At 45.2% G+C, this 17,207-nt stretch overlaps 1 protein-coding gene across 3 annotated transcripts; it reads left to right on the forward strand.

The window, feature by feature from the left end:
* Window positions 1-742: 742 nt before the first annotated feature.
* On the forward strand, window positions 743-16,804 carry HSD11B1L (hydroxysteroid 11-beta dehydrogenase 1 like). Of its 3 annotated transcripts, XM_063147065.1 has the most exons (9): window positions 743-815; window positions 944-1,035; window positions 2,441-2,539; window positions 7,233-7,363; window positions 8,279-8,390; window positions 10,100-10,191; window positions 10,970-11,063; window positions 13,112-13,277; window positions 15,505-16,804. In XM_063147065.1, exons 3-9 carry the CDS (start codon window positions 2,455-2,457, stop codon window positions 15,695-15,697), a joined length of 873 nt encoding a protein of 290 aa, XP_063003135.1. In that variant the 5' UTR covers window positions 743-815; window positions 944-1,035; window positions 2,441-2,454; the 3' UTR covers window positions 15,698-16,804. The 3 variants fall into 3 exon arrangements, with proteins under 3 accessions (XP_063003135.1, XP_063003134.1, XP_063003136.1); XM_063147064.1 differs by having other exon boundaries at window positions 758-1,035; XM_063147066.1 differs by lacking the exons at window positions 743-815; window positions 944-1,035 and having other exon boundaries at window positions 2,485-2,543.
* The last annotated feature ends 403 nt before the right edge of the window (window positions 16,805-17,207 follow it).

Raw genomic sequence — 17,207 nt, forward strand, 5'->3', positions numbered from 1 at the left:
AGGGGGGGGGAGCGTCTTTTTCTGAAGCCTTTTTTGTTTTTCTCCCGAAAAATTGAAAAGAATGAAGAAAAAATGCATAATGGAATGTTTTAATTTAGCAAGATGAATAAAATCATTTTTATTCATTTAATAATAATTTATCATTTAATAATATGATTTTATTAGAATGTAAGCCTATGAGGCAGGGTCTTGCTATTTATTGTTTTACTCTGTACAGCACCATGTACATTGATGGCGCTATATAAATAAATAATAATAATAATAATCATCATCCCTGACAGATGCTTTGCAGACTTTCGTCCTTGATTCATATTTGTAGTGTTTGAAACATGCCTCATCACATGCCATTCAGTGTTGATGCCAGTGGGGTTTGGGGCAGAACCAGCCAGAACTCTAAAGGACGCTCTCCAAAGTGCTGAGCCTACTTTGGGGAGTTCTGGCTGAACCCCCCGAATGTATTCCCAGCTCCAGTGACATCAGAGGCACCGACCTCCACTGGTCCCAAGTAAGTGTAACATTGCAGCTTGAAATGACAGTAGCTGTAAATTCTTAATAAACATATTAACATATGTTATATAAACATATAACATATGGGGGGCACCAGGTTGGGGAATGGCTGCTCTACTCTGACTATCTCTATGATTCTGCCTTTGATGACAGTGGGGCTGAAAACCGCATGCCCTTCCTAATCGAGCCTACTCTATCCTCAGATCTCTATGGCTAGACCTCCTGGCTTTTGCTCCTTGTAGGTGGCTTCTCTTTGAAGGCAACACCTGGTTCTACCTGGCGGAAACAGAAGAGACCTGATCCAACAGGTGTGCTTCGAATTTTGCAAGCTAGTTGAACACCTGGAGGCTGTGCCAGCTTTCCATGGGAGCCTGGGGTTTCTCATGTGTGTGTCTGCATTTTCCAAGCTGTGTTACTATTTCTTTTGCAACCAAAGGACACCAATCAAGACAGAGTAAAACGTTTGGGAGCCGTGCACGGGCCGGCAAAAAGAATTACATCACTGTCTTCAAAGCAACTTCTGCTCAGGTAAATCAGCTCTTGGATTTTACAGCCCTGGAGCTATATTTGAAGCTCTAATAGGTTTTTTTGTTGTGGGTAGCTGGGTTTATTTATTTATTTTAAATATAAATACTGTGATGGCATATTATGGTAAGAACATCCCTCCCTGAGATATGTTGTACGAAGGGTGGTGTGCAAATATCCTGAAATGCAAATAAATAAGATAAACAATAGGGTGGAAGTTTCCGCCCAGGTAAACAGCTGTTGGATTTTACAGCCCTGGAATGATATTTGAAGCTCTGAATGTGGTTTCGTTGTTGTTTGTTTTTAAAGTAATGATTCTGTGATTGTATGTTATGGTAAAAAAAAAAAAATGAAGTTCTGAATTTGAGTCCTTGGTTCAAATTCTGCAATTTGGAAAGTGCCTCTGTTGTGGCTAGGTAGGTTTTAAAATAATAATAATTAATAATAATAATAATAATATTACTGTATTTTCTTGGGAAAAACCGTCCTTCCCTAGGGTATGTTGTTATTATTATTATTATTATTTATTTATTTATATAGCACCATCAATGTACATGGTGCTGTACAGAGTAAAACAATAAAATAGCAAAACCCTGCTGCATATTTATTTATTATTTATTTATTTATTACATTTTTATACCGCCCAATAGCCGAAGCTCTCTGGGCGGTTCGCAAAAATTAAAACCACAATAAAACACCCAACAGGTTAAAAACACAATTACGAAATAAGCATAGGCTTACATTCTAATAAAATCATAATAAAACAATAAGGAGGGGAAGAGAATGCACCAAGCAGGCACGGGGTAGAGTAAAACTAACAGTATAAAAGTCAGAACAAAATCAAGTTTTAAAAGCTTTAGGAAAAAGAAAAGTTTTTAGCTGAGCTTTGAAAGCTGCGATTGAACTTGTAGTTCTCAAATGTTCTGGAAGAGCGTTCCAGGCGTAAGGGGCAGCAGAAGAAAATGGACGAAGCCGAGCAAGGGAAGTAGAGACCCTTGGGCAGGCGAGAAACATGGCATTAGAGGAGCGAAGAGCACGAGCGGGGCAATAGTGTGAGATGAGAGAGGTTGTAAGGAGGGTGGTATTCAAATACCTTAAAATGCAAATAAATAAGATTAATAGGATTGTAGCTTCAGAATCTCCTGTGGGGTTTAATCTGAAGGAAGTCCCAGTGTGTTCAGTGGGCTTACTCCCAAGTAAACCGCCCAGAGAGCTTCGGCTGTGGGGCAGTATATAAATGTAAAAATTAAATAAGTAAACGCAATCTGCACTCTCTTTCCACCTCCTTCCATGTTTGCCCAACCCGCTGCTCCTTTCAAGTTCCGATTTTACCAATGGACTTTGCTCTTACCCTAACGTTAACCTTCTCATATAGTGCCAACATTCCCTTCTCGCCTCACTTTTCCAGCCGAGAAGGCAAAGATGAGATTCCTGCATTTGTTGCTGGGCGGACTCCCCGTCGCCATTGGTTTGGTGGCTTTCATGTGGAGAGATACCTTCGACCCAGGTAGGTAAGGATTGTCAAGGATAAAAATCCACTTTGGTGGTTTTACTGAGCGTAATACAGCTGTATGGAGAGAGTCCTACAGACAAAGAACTTCTCAACTGGCAGTGTGAAAAGCTGGTATGTTTATCTAGGGTGACCAACTGTCAGGATTTCCCCGGATTTGTCCTGGTTTTTGTTCTTTCCATGGTGTCAGGGGGGGATTTTCTATAATTTTCAATAATGTCCTGGAATGACACACCTTCCCCTTTAAGGCTGCCATTAGCATGGCAGGAGGGAATGACATGCTTTCTTGAGGCACATCATTCCCCCACCCTGAGCTCCAATTGAGGTCTTAAAGGGGAAAGTGGGTCATTCGTGGACATTATAGAAAAGGCCCCAATTGGAGTGGATGGTGGTGGTGCAGAATGAAATCCTTTCCCCTCCTCCACTCCAATCGGGTTCTTTAAGGTGGCGGGGGAATAACGTACTTTCTGCAGGACTCAGAAAGCTGCTTCCCCCCCGCCCCACACACACACTAAGTGTCCTCTTTTTTGGTTTCCCAAATATGGTCACCCTAGTTTATACACAGAATAAATTAGCAGTTGGCAAAATTCTAAAGAAAAACAAAGACAGTTCAAAGAAAACTTCATTATGCCTGATCAGCAGGTGACCCATGTCAGTCCTGGATGGTCAGTCCTCTTTATCAAGGAAAGGAACCTCTCGTGCAAGCACTGAGTCAGGCCTTATAGCGGGGTGGTTTGCCGTTGCCTTCCCCGGCCGTGATTACCTTTCCCCCAGCTAACAGGATACTCATTTTACCAACCTCGGGAGGATGGAAGGCTGAGTCGACCTGAGCAGTCTGCCTGAAACCAGCTTCCGCTGGGATCGAAATCAGGCCGTGGGGAGAGTTTCAGCTGCGGAAACTGCTGCTTTCTAGTCTGTGTTTTATACTATATCAAAAAGGTCTTGACAATAATAAATTCCAGTTAAGCATTTCCTTCCAATTAAGCAGTTTTAGCGTACTGCACATCCAGGCGCAGACATCATTCCAATCCCATCATGCCGTTCACTTGCCAGAGCCAAACTGCGTACAGAGGCCTGCATACAGAGCAGGTCTGTCAAGACTTGTGGCTTTGCTTACTCAGGACCAAGCGTTCAAAATACCCTGCCCACAAACACACAATTAAGGAAGAAAGAAAGATCTTCACACATGATTTTAAAACACACATACATTCGATTTAAATCTGCTGTGATGGAATACTGGCTGGGGAATGCTGGGGGTTGTATTTATTTATTTATTATTTATTTATCATATTTATCAGATTTTGTTCTGACTTTTATACTGTTAGTTTTACTCTACCCTGTGCCTGTTTGGTGCATTCTCTTCCCCTCCTTATTGTTTTATTATGATTTTATTTATTATTATTATTATTATTATTTATTTATATAGCACCATCAATGTACATGGTGCTTGTAAGCCTATGCAGCAGGGTCTTGCTATTTTATTGTTTTACTCTGTACAGCACCATGTACATTGATGGTGCTATATAAATAAATAATAATAATAAATTATAATGATAATTATATCCCGCTCCTCAGCCAAAAAGGGCTCTCGGAGTGGCTTACACTTAGCAAAAAAGACAGTCCCTGCCCTAATAAAGACATGGCACACAAGGAACAGGAGTCCGGGAGGGAAGAGGTAAAGAGGTAAAGAGAGAGAGAGAGAGAGAGAAATTAAGTGGACTGGGAACAGGGCTGATGGGATTGTCCTGCTCCCGAAGGAGGGGAGTCCAACTGGAGCAGGCCGTGATGGGGATTGTAGGACTTTTCCTGTCTAAATCCTTCATAACATTTCAACCTCGCAACATCAGCATTTTTTGGGTTGGCCTTCATGCGGCGACGTTTTCTTGCAATGGATGTATTGATATGCCTTCTGGGTTTTGTGTGTCTGCTGCGCTACCCGCCACTGTGGGCTCGTGTTGTAGGAATATTTGGATTCAGGTTTCTAAAGAATCAAAGCCACACTCAGATCTTTATTCATCTCCCGCCTTTCAGGGTCAAACCACCCAAAGTAGTTAAGAAAGGTGACCGAGCAATAGAGAGGTACATTTAAAATGCAGTTGAAACAGCCATGTTAAAAACAAAAGCAAAAAACAAAATCGTGAAGGATACAGGCAGCTAAAACGCCAACCGGTCGGAATTCAAGGTGCTGGTAATGACGTTTAAAGCCCTAAACGGCTTGGGACCTCAATACTTGAGGGAGCGCCTCTCCTTAGATATGCCTGCCCAAGATTTGAAGTCAGTTGGAGGAGCCCTTCACCCACGTCCCACCAACACAAGACATACGCTATGGTGGGACATGGGAGAGGGCCTTCTCTGTGGAGGCACCCCGGCTGTGGAATGCCCTCCCCTTGGAGGCCCGACTGGCACCGGCACTAGTTTTGTTTCGGTGTCAAGTTAAGACATGGCTGTTTAACAAAGCCTTTGGTGGCTTACATTCACCAAGCCTGTACATTGTTTTAGCTGGTTTTACTGTTTTTAAATTTTGTACTGGTTTTAGCTTATTAATGGTTTAATTTGTTTTTCGCTGTGTATATTCATTGTTTTATATCGGTTGTATGGTTTTACCTGAGAGCCTTGTGAAATAGGGCGGGATACAAATGTCTTAATCAATAAACAACCCTGGCAGAAAATGGAGAAGGTTGCAAAAAATGCTGAGCGACGTAACAAAGAAATATTTAAGGTCTGCTTAAAAAGTCATCAAAGGGGTCATACATAATTCCCAGAGGAAGCCATTCTAGATTTATGGGGCCACCGCTGAAAAGACTGTGTCCTTTGTAATTAGTGTTTTACAGGGTAACATGAAACAAACAAAAAATTGGGTCCCTGCACTCAAGGAGCTTACAGTCTACACGTTGAGATTCCTCATATTGAGGCAGTAGCTAAATCCTGTCGTTTTTTCCTGTATAATATTGCCAGGATTCGCTCATTTTTGTCTGTCTCTTCTGCCAAGACTCTTGTTCATGCGTTGGTTATCTCTCGGTTGGACTACTGCAACCTTCTTCTCACTGGCCTTCCTTCTTCTCACATCAGTCCGTTGGTTTCTGTTCACCCCTCTGCTGCTAAGATCATCTTCTTGGCTCGCCGCTCTGACCATGTTACTCCACTTCTGAAATCTCTTCATTGGCTTCCAATTCACTTCAGAATCCAATATAAACTTCTCCTATTGACCTACAAAGCTTTTCACTGTCTAGCTCCTTCCTATCTCTCCTCTCTCATCTCATACTATTGCCCCGCTCGTGCTCTTCGCTCCTCTGATGCCATGTTTCTCACCTGCCCAAGGGTCTCCACTTCCCTTGCTCGGCTTTGTCCATTTACAGCACCATGTATATTAATGGTGCTATATACATGTACATTAATGGTGCTCTCGTACACTCCCCCCCGACCGCCCCTCGACTCCATCATAGTTAAACATGATGTGATTGAGGAATTGAAGCCCATGACACCTGGTGAGCGGTGTCTCCTTCTCTAGGACGGTGAATTTGGATTAGCTCATTATCTGGTTCAAGATAAAGATCATGAAAATTGTCTGTATCTTTTCTACGCCTTGGTTATCACTACAGCGAAAATTTGGTATCTTGTGTCTCATTTCTTAAAGTAAAGTTTAGTTGCTAATTTTTTTTTTAAAAAAAAAATTAGTTAAGTTTTAGTTTCTTTGGGCCTGTTCAGAAGACACCTTAAACCATGGTGGTTAAGCCAGAAAGCCAGGCCGTGTTCAGAAGACACCTTAAACCATGGTGGTTAAGCCAGAAAGCCAGGCCGTGTTCAGAAGACACCTTAAACCATGGCTTTAACTATGGCTTTTTGCTTTATTCACCATGGTTAAAGCCGTGGTTTAAGGTGTCTTCTGAACACAGCCTGGCTTTCTGGCTTAACCACTGTGGTTAAAGCCATGGTTTAGGGTGTCTTCTGCACACGGCCTGGCTTTTTAGTTTATTCACCATAGTTAAAGGCATGCCTTAAGGTGTCTTCTGAACATGGCCTGGCTTTTTGGCTTATCCACTGTAGTTAAAGCCTTGATTTAACATGTCTTCTGAACCAGGCCTGTAGTTTGTTGATGAATAAAAATAATGTCCTTTATGATTGCGTATTCAATAAATATTTGCCTTTAAAATAATAATAATAATAACTCCAGGGCGTACGCCCTAATGAAATGTGCTGTGCTCGGCTTTGGGTTCAGGCATAAGGGGTAGTGAGGGAGAATGGGGAGAGTCATTAAGGCCGCAATCCTATGCAAAAAAAAATGTCCTACAGTTCTGCAGCCTGCATAACACAGCTGCCTGGGGCATGCTGGGAGCTGTGGGACGTCTTCCTGGCTAAACATGCACCGGATTGTGCCTTAAAAGTTAGCAGGTGGGGCAGGGGATATGCTTTGGGATATGGATTCAGCAATGGGGGGGGGCGTCATTTAAAGGGACAGGAGGCTTTGGGGTTGCCAATGGGTGGTAAAGCTGGAGGAACCCGGCCTCAAGCAGGGCTATGAAAGGGAAGTGAGTCAATGGATGTCCTTTAATACCATCCAACGGCTGCCATTGAAAGCATCTTTATAATTCGATTGGTTATCCGTACTGCCCCCTGCTGGTTTTGGATCACCCTGCATCTTGCTTTCTCTCCTGTGTGTGTGTGTGTGTCTCTCTCTCTTTGTGTCCCTTAGAAAGTCTCATGGGCGCCCGTGTTCTCGTGACTGGTGCCAGCACTGGGATTGGAGAAGAGATGGCCTATCATTATGCCAGATTCGGGGCTCAGATTGTCCTGACGGCCAGGAGGGAGGCAGTCCTGCAGAAAGTAAGCGCAAATTTGAAGTTAGAGATGGAAAGATTTATTTATTTACTTATTTATTTAAGCATTTTTATGCCGCCGTTCAGCCAAAAAAGGCTCTCACGGCGGCTTACAAAAGTATTTCTTGACAGTCCCTGCCCACAGGCTTACAATCTAAAAGACATGACACAAAAGGAAAGGGGATTGGGAGGGAGGAGGAGGAGGGGGCAAAGGAAAGGAAATTCAGGCACTACAATCTTAGTTGCAAAGTTCAGCAGTGACAGTTGGTAGCAGGAGGGAGGGGGCTCTCAACTGGAGCTGGACCCAGGCACGATGGAGAGGTGCCTGGCTGCTGCTTCCTCCCTCACTGGTGGCCTCTCCAGAGACAGTTGGTAGCAGGAGGGAGGGGGCTCTCAGCTGGAGAGGTGCCTGGCAACGAGGCCACACCCCCTTCAGCAACGAGGCCACACCCCCTTCAGCAACGAGGCCACACCCCTTCAGCAATGAGGCCACACCCCTCCTACAAAAGCAACAAGGCTGCATTCATGGTTGCAAAGAAAGCAAGAGGGCTGTTTCAGAGCATGTAGGGAAACTATGAGCTTTGCAGAAGTACCTTTTTAAACATCAAACCTAAGGTTTTGTAATTCCCCTCCTTCCCAGATTTGTTGCCAAAAATCCTGACAAATCCCTGTCATATGGTCACCCTAAATAGCCTCTCAGGGGAAAGGTTAGCCTTCCTTTTCTCAATGTGCCATGCATAGAAACACGCAGCATAATTAGATAAGTGTGCATTCAGGGACACATCGGTTCAGCAGGACCTACAAGTAAGCATGGTGAGGGTTGCAGCTTTAGTGAGTGTATTTTTAGAAAGTTTAAACATGAATTCTTTCATTGGTTTTGTTGTTGTGTTTGAAAAACCCCTCTTTCCTTTCCTCCATTGAGGTGATGGAGAAATGCCAGGAGCTGGGAGCAAAGAAAATCTTCTACTTCCCCGCTGACATGGCTTCTCCAGAGGAGGCTGAAAAGCTGGTCCGGTTTGCATTGGAACACCTTGGTGAGTAACTGAGAAGTGCGGCTATGCAGCAAAAGATTGTGGTTTGGAGCTGTTCCTTTTTGGGTGCCGGGCAGTCAGCCCTGCCTTTTTCAGGGTACTCCATTCCATGTCTGGTTTTTCAACTCTCCATTGCCTGACAGTCAGTCAGCATTTTGAGTCTGCTGAGCACACTTTATTTATTTAATTAATTATACTTTTAATCCACCTAATAACTGATATTTAGGGTGCCAGCCAGTCATCCCTTTGTACTCCATTTTGGGTGCCGGGCAGTCAGCCCTGCCTTTTTCAGGGTACTCCATTCCCTGTCTGGTTTTTCAACTCTCCATTGCCTGACAGTCAATCAGCATTTTGTGTTTGCTGAGCACACTTTATTTATTTAATTAATTATACTTTTAATCCACCTAATAACTGATATTTAGGGTGCCAGCCAGTCATCCCTTTGTACTCCATTTTGGGTGCCGGGCAGTCAGCCCTGCCTTTTTCAGGGTACTCCATTCCATGTCTATTTTTCCCACTCTCCATTGCCAGTCAGTCAGTATTTTGTCTCTGCTGAGCACACTCCCTTTCTTTAATTTATTAATTTACAAGTAAACCTTTGAATGTTTTTATATAAAAGCCTTTAAACTATACTGTCACTGCTGTTTGATTTTTAAAAAGAATAATAATGCATTCCTATATATTGCATCCCTATACCCAGAAGTAGGACCTATTGATTTCAATGGGACTTATTCCAAGGTAAGTGAGTATAGGATTGCAGACTAAATCAAATATTTTGACACTGGGAAAAATTAAATAAAAAGTCAAAGTTCATATTGCACATAAAATTAACATGATATACTCCTGACCTCCTTGTTCTAAATATAAGTTAAATACACACATCAGAAAGCCATGAATTTAGGATATTTCCCAGATAGTTTTCCAGTGCTAAATTTTCTGTAAAATCCACATTACCCTGCATACCGTAAATAGACCAACTGTCTGAATCTGGACTGATTCACACATGACGCTGCTCCATTGTGCGGTTTGTTTAAATCTGGGTTGTCGTTGGGCTGGTTTGCGCGTAACGTTGGCAAATTTTGGGTTAATTAAGCCACGATTTGCCAGGGATGTCAGGAGCACCCATTTGTAGGTTGCTAGCGTGATGTCAGAACCTGGACACTTTGGCTGAGTTCATACAACACGCTAACCCACACTCAGTATTTGGGTGTGGGTGGTTGTTGTACCATGGGTTATTGTATTGCCTCATTGCAGCGTGTTTCCCACGGGGTGGCTTGTTAACCATGCAGTGTAGCTTGTTAACCACCCTGAATAACCCAGCTACAAACCATGGGTTCTTAAGATGGCTTTTTTAAAGGAAAATAAGCCACACAGCATGGTTAAAAAGCCACCCTGCAGAACATGCGCTGTGTTCAGACAACACAGTAACTCATGGTACAACAACCTGCACCCAACCATTACGCGTGGATTAGCGTGTTGTGTGAACCCAATCTGTGAGTTTTGTGGGGTTAAATAAGAACAAATTGTAGGTTTAACCACCAACAGCCCAAAGTGTCCAGGTTTAGACATCGCACTAACATTTATTATTTTGTTTTTCTTTATGGTGTTTGTATACCGCTCCACATCCAAACAGATCCCATGGCTTAGTTTTATGTGCAAATGCGACCTGTATAAGGCGATCTTATATGTTCATCCATTTCTTGTGCTTTTAGGAGGCTTGGATTATGTGGTTCTTAACCATATCGGCTGGACCCCTTACGTGATGTGGGCTGGAGATTTGGACCACACACGCTGGCTCATGCAGGTGCGATATGGGAGCCTTCCTAGCTGGGCGAACGGCATGTTTAAACAGCGTGCTGCTCCATATATATAAAAACCTCCCTTTATTTGAAAAATGAGCGTGCAAGGAATATTTACAGCTCTGGGCTTTGCAAAAACACGCACAACACATATAATGTTGCAGTGCCTTCTCCCCTACTGTTTAGAATTCTAGCCATGCTCCAGTTCTTCTCCAATGCCATTCTGTGGTTATTGAACCTACTCAATCCTCATTGGACTGCTGGTTTCAGAAAGAAATACCTTTAAGAAAAACATTATTTTTTTTTTATCAGGAAGGCTGCCCCCTTAGATTTGATGTTTAAAAAGGTACTTCGGCAAACCTCATAGTTTCCCTACATACTCCGAAGCAGTTCTCTTGCTTTCTGTGTGCTCGTGTTTCCTCATTCACGGTAGTTTGTGGGTCTGTTACACGACGCCCTCCCCCATGCTTTGCAACCATAATAGCATTTTTTCCCTAAGTCTGGTATTTTTTCTGAATGGTGGCATGAAACCCTCTGTGTATTGGCACAATTCTGCTATACCACACCGCCACCTAGTGATCATGTAGTGGAACATATAGAAAGGCGCGGTGCGGGGGGGGGGGGGGAACAGGGAAAAGCACATGTAAAGGAGCCTATCTTAATCCCTGAAACAATCTGGAGCCTCATCTAGAACTCACCACCTGTATTTGGTATTAGTGGGAGTAGAACAGATCCAAACTTGTGACTTCATAGTTGGTCTTTTTCCTTTTTTTCCCCCCTCAGGTAAATTTCTTTAGCTATGTTTCGATAGCATCAGCAGCCCTGCCTGCCTTGACGGTGAGCAAGGGATCCCTCGTCGTCGTCTCCTCCCTTACAGGTGAGTAGCAGGCTGGATTATGAAGACTACCATTCCCAGCAGGCACCAGGACTAAATTTGGGGGTCATGGTGAGGCAGTGTTTGTCCCAAAGAATCATGGTTTTTTAAAAAAAGAAATTAACTCTCAGGTGCCAAATCGGCCAATAAAGTGGGACTTTTTCGCTGTTCAGAGCAGGATTGAAAATGAAACCTCATGGCTTCCTTTATCTATCACTCCCTTTACTAGAGAACGCAGGTGCTGAGTGCTGAAAGGAATGGAACGAAAGTGGGGGCACAAGATGGAGGAATCGGCATGTTCAGGGGAACCCCAATGTCAGCAGAAGTAAAATAACTCTTAAATGCACACACACACAGACACACACCAAAGGGGAACAACCCCTCCCTCCCCCCAAAAAATCTCTAGTCCAATGAGGATTGAGCATGCTCCCCGCTGACCAGGAGGGTTGGACTTGATGGCCTTTTAGGCCCCTTCCAACTCTGTGATTCTATGAGACTGAATTGGCTTCCTTGAATCCCTAACAATATTCTAGCTTGTCTGTCTCGAACCCTGAACAAGAAGTAAAGATATCCTGCCAAACTTTTCTTGCAGGGCCCACTTGGTGGTAGTGGCAGGGAGCGTGTAAAGGATACACCTTCTCGACCCGACCACTCAGCCTCCCACGGTGAATCAGCCAATTCACCGTGGGAATCAGCCGATTTAGCACCTGGAGTTCCAATCAACCAACCAATCAGATGATGCCATTCACACTGCTCTCCAGTCTAACTCCCCCTTCCCACTTCTTCACCATTTCCTGAAAATAACAGAATTGGTCACAGAGAATCCAAACCTGAACCAATCACTTAAACATTCACATAGAAACAATAACAGAAATCATCATTTCATCCCACCGGTCTTCCTCGGTGCTGAGAAGAATTCTCTGTTACCCTGAAGTCTGCTGACTGTTTATTTCTCCTTTCTTGAAACTCCCGCCTTGAAACTGCAGAAAAGGGCAACTCAAATGATGAAGGGTCTTAAGCATCTCCCCCATGAGAGACGGTTACAACAGCTGGGATAGTTTAGCTTGGGGGTGGGTGGGGGAAAGGAGGCTAAGCGGAGACATGATAGAAGTGTCCAAAATGATGCCTGGCACGGAGAAGGTGGACAGGGAGACATTTTTCTCCCTCTCAGATAATACTAGAATCCAGTGGGGTCGTGCCACGAAGTTGCTTGATGGGAGATTCAGGAGAGATCAAAGGAAGTAGGTTTATATAATATATCTTAAATTGTATTGTATGGCTTTAATGGTTGTGAACTGGCCAGAGAGCTCCGGCCATTGCAGTAAATAAATAAAGATGCAACTAGTGATTTGATTCTTTGTTCAGAGCTGCAACAAGTGACTCGCTTTTTGGGTTAGAGCTGCAACTTGCAATTTGCTTTTTTTGTTATTTATTTATTTATTTATTTAAGGATTTTTATGCCGCCATTCAGCCAAAAAAGGCTCTCACGGCGGCTTACAAAAGTCTTTCTTGACAGTCCCTGCCCACAGGCTTACAATCTAAAAGACATGACACAAAAGGAAAGGGGATTGGGAGGGAGGAGGAGGAGGGGGAAAAGGAAAGCAAATTCAGGCACTACAATCTTAGTTGCAAAGTTCAGCAGTTACAGTTGACAGCAGGAGGGAGGGGGCTCTCAGCTGGAGCTGGACCCAGGCACGATGGAGAGGTGTCTGGCTGCTGCTTCCTCCCTCACTGGTGGCCTCTCCAGAGACAGTTGGTAGCAGGAGGGAGGGGGCTCTGAGCTGGAGCTGGACCCAGGCACGGTGGAGAGGTGCCTGGCTGCTGCGTCCTCCCTCCAAACTCTAAACTTGCGTCTCTGTTTAGACAACCATCTGTCAGGGATGCTTTAGGGTGGATTCCTGCATTGAGCAGGGGGTTGGACTCGATGGCCTTTTAGGCCCCTTCCAACTCTGCGATTCTATGATTCTATGAGAGCGGTCGGTGGCAATTCACGTTTTTTTGTTTAGGGCTGGAAATAGCGACTTGCTCATTAACTGAACATCTTATTGCAGGGAAAATCGGGACGCCCTTCACAACCTCCTATTCCGCCACCAAGTTTGCCCTGGACGGCTTCTTTACTTCCTTGCGCCATGAGCTCATCATGCAGGAGAAGGACGTGAGCGTGACGCTCTGTATCCTGGGCCTCATTGACACGGAGTCGGCTTTGAACAAAACAAGGTGAATTGTTTTGTTCCTGCATTGAGCGGGGAGTTGGACTCGATGGCCTTGTAGGCCCCTTCCAACTCTGCTATTCCATGATTCTAGGAATGCAGACAGAGCTGGTTTGAACTATTGAAATGACTGTGAGAGTCCATGTTTATTTATAGCCCCCGTGTCATCAAGCGACTCTTTTGGATCGGCAATCCCAGCATGGCAGCTGTGCCGTAAATCGCTGAGATGCCGGTATGGCTGCTATCAACTGACTAGGGCTTAGATCTGTCCTAGAGGCAAGAAGCAGCTTCTGTTACCCCCTGGCAGGGCCACCTTTGATGCCACTTGGCTCACTTGGTCTCCTGGCCACTAGGTTGATCTGCTAGCAGCAGATGGAAGCCATCCGCCATTTTAAATTTCCCACAGGAAATTTAAATCAGGAAAAACGTCCTGACTGTTAGAGCGGTATGACAATACAACAGGAAAAGCTTCCTGACTTTTAGAGCAGTACAGTGGAGCCAAAGACCGAGGGAGGTCATGGGCTCTCCCATCCCAGAGGCCTTCAAGAGGCAGCTGGACAAGCATCTGTCTGGGATGCTTTAGGGTGGATTCCTGCATTGAGCAGGGGGTGGGACTTGATGGCCTTAGAGGCCCCTTCCAACTCTACTATGATTCTATGATAACAGATAACCATCTGCTAAGGATGCATTGAACAGGATGCTAGATGACCTCTGAGCTCCTGTTGTTTCTTATGCTTCAATGTGGCAGGTTTCCATGAGAAAAAGTGGCGACTAGCTCTGGTGCTATGAAATGTCAAAAGAGGTGTCTTTATTTTTCTGATGCGAAATATAAAAATGTTAAAAAAAAAAAACCTTTCAACCAAACTTGTACAACGCTCAACATTTCAGATCTGGAGATCCTTCGTCAGGAGCTATAAAACATTCAAGTAAAATATATAGAGAGTCATATTACATTGTAAACAAGTTCATCCAACTTAAAATTTAAGTAAAAGGAATGTTGGAGCATGTACGACAATGACTGTTCCTGACTGTTAGAGCAGTACGACAATGGAACCCGTGACCTAGGGAGGTGGTGGGCTCTCCCACACTAGAGGCCTTCAAGAGGCAGCTGGACAACCATCTGTCAGGGATGCTTTAGGGTGGATTCCTGCATTGAGCAGGGGGTTGGACTCGATGGCCTTGTAGGCCCCTTCCAACTCTGCTATTCTATGATTCTATGATTTTCATACAAAGCTTTGTGCCTTCTCCCCAAAAGAAATTAAGATTATAGTCCTAGGCCTCATCTAGAGTATTGCGTCCAGTTCTGGGCCCCACAATTCAAGAAGGACGCAGACAAGCTGGAGCGTGTTCAGAAGAGGGCAACCAGGATGATCAGAGGTCTAGAAACAAAGCCCTATGAAGAGAGACTGAAAGAACTGGGCATGTTTAGCCTGGAGAAGAGAAGATTGAGGGGAGACATGAGAGCACACTTCAAATACTTAAAAAGTTGTCCCACAGAGGAGGGCCCGGATCTCTTCTCGATCCTCCCAGAGTGCAGGACATGGAATAAGGGGCTCAAGTTAAAGGAAGCCAGATTCCATCTGGACATCAGGAAAAACTTCCTGACTGTTAGAGCAGTACAACAATGGAACCAGTGACCTAGGGAGGTTGTGGGCTCTCCCACACTAGAGGCCTTCAAGAGGCAGCTGGACAACCATCTGTCAGGGATGCTTTAGGGTGGATTCCTGCACTGAGCAGGGGGTTGGACTTGATGGCCTTAGATGCTCCTTCCAACTCTACTATTCTATGATCCTATGATAGTCATAAATAACTTCTTTTATTTATCCTTTAACACTCTACCACTCATCTTCATTATAGTCTGTTATGTATCAGGACAACATTTTGCAGTGGAGGCTGGTGACTCCTGTGTCAGTTCCAGTGAGAGCCCTAAAGAAGGTATCTGAGGTGCTGAACCCATTTTGGAGAGAACCCGCAATACCTTGGACAGCTCCTTTAGAATTGTGACTGGTTCTGACTGAAACCCGGAGTGGATTCATTGCTCTACTGACGTCAGAGCTACCGTCTCCACTGGACGGCGATTTCGAGAGATCCCTGTCGCACGGCTGATTTGTAAATTGCCGTCTTTTGGAGGCAGGGAATTTCTCTTTCGTTTCTTGATCTGTAAAGTGCTGTGCCCAGTGATAACTCTTCTCTTTCTCCCTCAGACGATTGTGATGTTATTTGCTCTCTTCCAGGGACTTGGTGACCATGACGGCTGCTCCAGCATCCGAAGCTGCCTTGGCCATTGTGAAGGGTGGAGCAACCCGGGCCATGGAGATCTTCTACCCCTGGACAGTCAGAGTGCTGTATTTCATCCGAGATTGGTTCCCGGAACAAAGGGACATGATCCTACGCAGTAAATATAACTACAAACCTCCCAGGGACTAGATGCTTTGCTAATTGGGGGGGGGGTCTCTAGCGATGTCAGGACCGTGACTCCCTGCGTGGGGATAGTGGGAGTTGTAGTCCTGACACATCTGGAGCCCCCTCCAATTGGGGAAGGCTGGTCTCAAGCAGAAGGTAGATTTCCAGACATTTTGGACTAATTTCCAACATTCCGCACATGCTGGTTGGGGCTTCTTAAGAACATCAGAAGAGCCCTGGTGGATCAGACCAAGGGTCCATCTAATCCAGCAAGCCAGTTGGCCACTGTGTGAACTGAATGCTGGACTAGATCAACCCTTGGTCTGATCCACCAGGGCTCTTTGGATGTTCTCAGATCTTATCCTGTCTTCTGCCCACTCCTGCACTAAAGGATTATGGGAGAAGAGAGCAACTGTCATCCTTGATGCTCACCTGGACTTCAAACCAGGCTTTTGTGCGGAGATGGAGATGGAACCATCATCACACCCTAAAGGTGTCTCACAGTTGAAAGCCACCCAAGGCAACACACTCACACACAATGTCCATAATCCATAAGAACATAAGAACTGCCATGCTGGATCAGACCAGGGGTCCATCTAGTCCGGCACGCTGTTCACACAGTGACCCACCAGCTGTTGACCAGGGACCAACAAGCTAGACATGGTGCAACAGCACCCTCCTGCCCATGTTCTCCAGCAACTGGTGTATACAGTGACCCACCAGCTGCTGACCAGGGACCAACAAGCTAGACATGGTGCAACAGCACCCTCCTGCCCATGTTCTCCAGCAGCTGGTGTATACAGTGACCCACCAGCTGTTGACCAGGGACCAACAAGCTAGACATGGTGCAACAGCACCCTCCTGCCCATGTTCTCCAGCAACTGGTGTATACAGTGACCCACCAGCTGTTGACCAGGGACCAACAAGCTAGACATGGTGCAACAGCACCCTCCTGCCCATGTTCTCCAGCAGCTGGTGTATACAGTGACCCACCAGCTGTTGACCATGGACCAACAAGCTAGACATGGTGCAACAGCACCCTCCTGGCCATGTTCTCCAGCAACTGGTGTATACAGTGACCCACCAGCTGTTGACCAGGGACCAACAAGCTAGACATGGTGCAACAGCACCCTCCTGCCCATGCTCTCCAGCAGCTGGTGTATACAGTGACCCACCAGCTGTTGACCAGGGACCAACAAGCTAGACATGGTGCAACAGTACCCTCCTGCCCATGTTCTCCAGCAGCTGGTGTATACAGTGACCCACCAGCTGTTGACCAGGGACCAACAAGCTAGACATGGTGCAACAGCACCCTCCTGCCCATGTTCTCCAGCAACTGGTGTATACAGTGACCCACCAGCTGTTGACCAGGGACCAATAAGCTAGACATGGTGCAACAGCACCCTCCTGCCCATGTTCTCCAGCAACTGGTGTATACAGTGACCCATCAGCTGTTGACCAGGGACCAACAAGCTAGACATGGTGCAACAGCATCCTCCTGCCCATGTTCTCCAGCAGCTGGTGTATACAGGCT

This window comes from Elgaria multicarinata, chromosome 23, assembly GCF_023053635.1.
Source record: "Elgaria multicarinata webbii isolate HBS135686 ecotype San Diego chromosome 23, rElgMul1.1.pri, whole genome shotgun sequence".
NCBI classification, from domain to species: domain Eukaryota; kingdom Metazoa; phylum Chordata; class Lepidosauria; order Squamata; family Anguidae; genus Elgaria; species Elgaria multicarinata.

Excerpts from the sequence above, each read along its gene's own strand:
- HSD11B1L (XM_063147065.1), top strand. The coding sequence starts at position 2,455 with ATGAGATTCCTGCATTTGTTGCTGGGCGGACTCCCCGTCGCCATTGGT. Across the intron at positions 2,540-7,232 it reads GAGAGATACCTTCGACCCAG|AAAGTCTCATGGGCGCCCGT; the intron begins GTAGGTAAGGAT and ends TGTGTCCCTTAG. Across the intron at positions 11,064-13,111 it reads CGTCGTCTCCTCCCTTACAG|GGAAAATCGGGACGCCCTTC; the intron begins GTGAGTAGCAGG and ends ATCTTATTGCAG.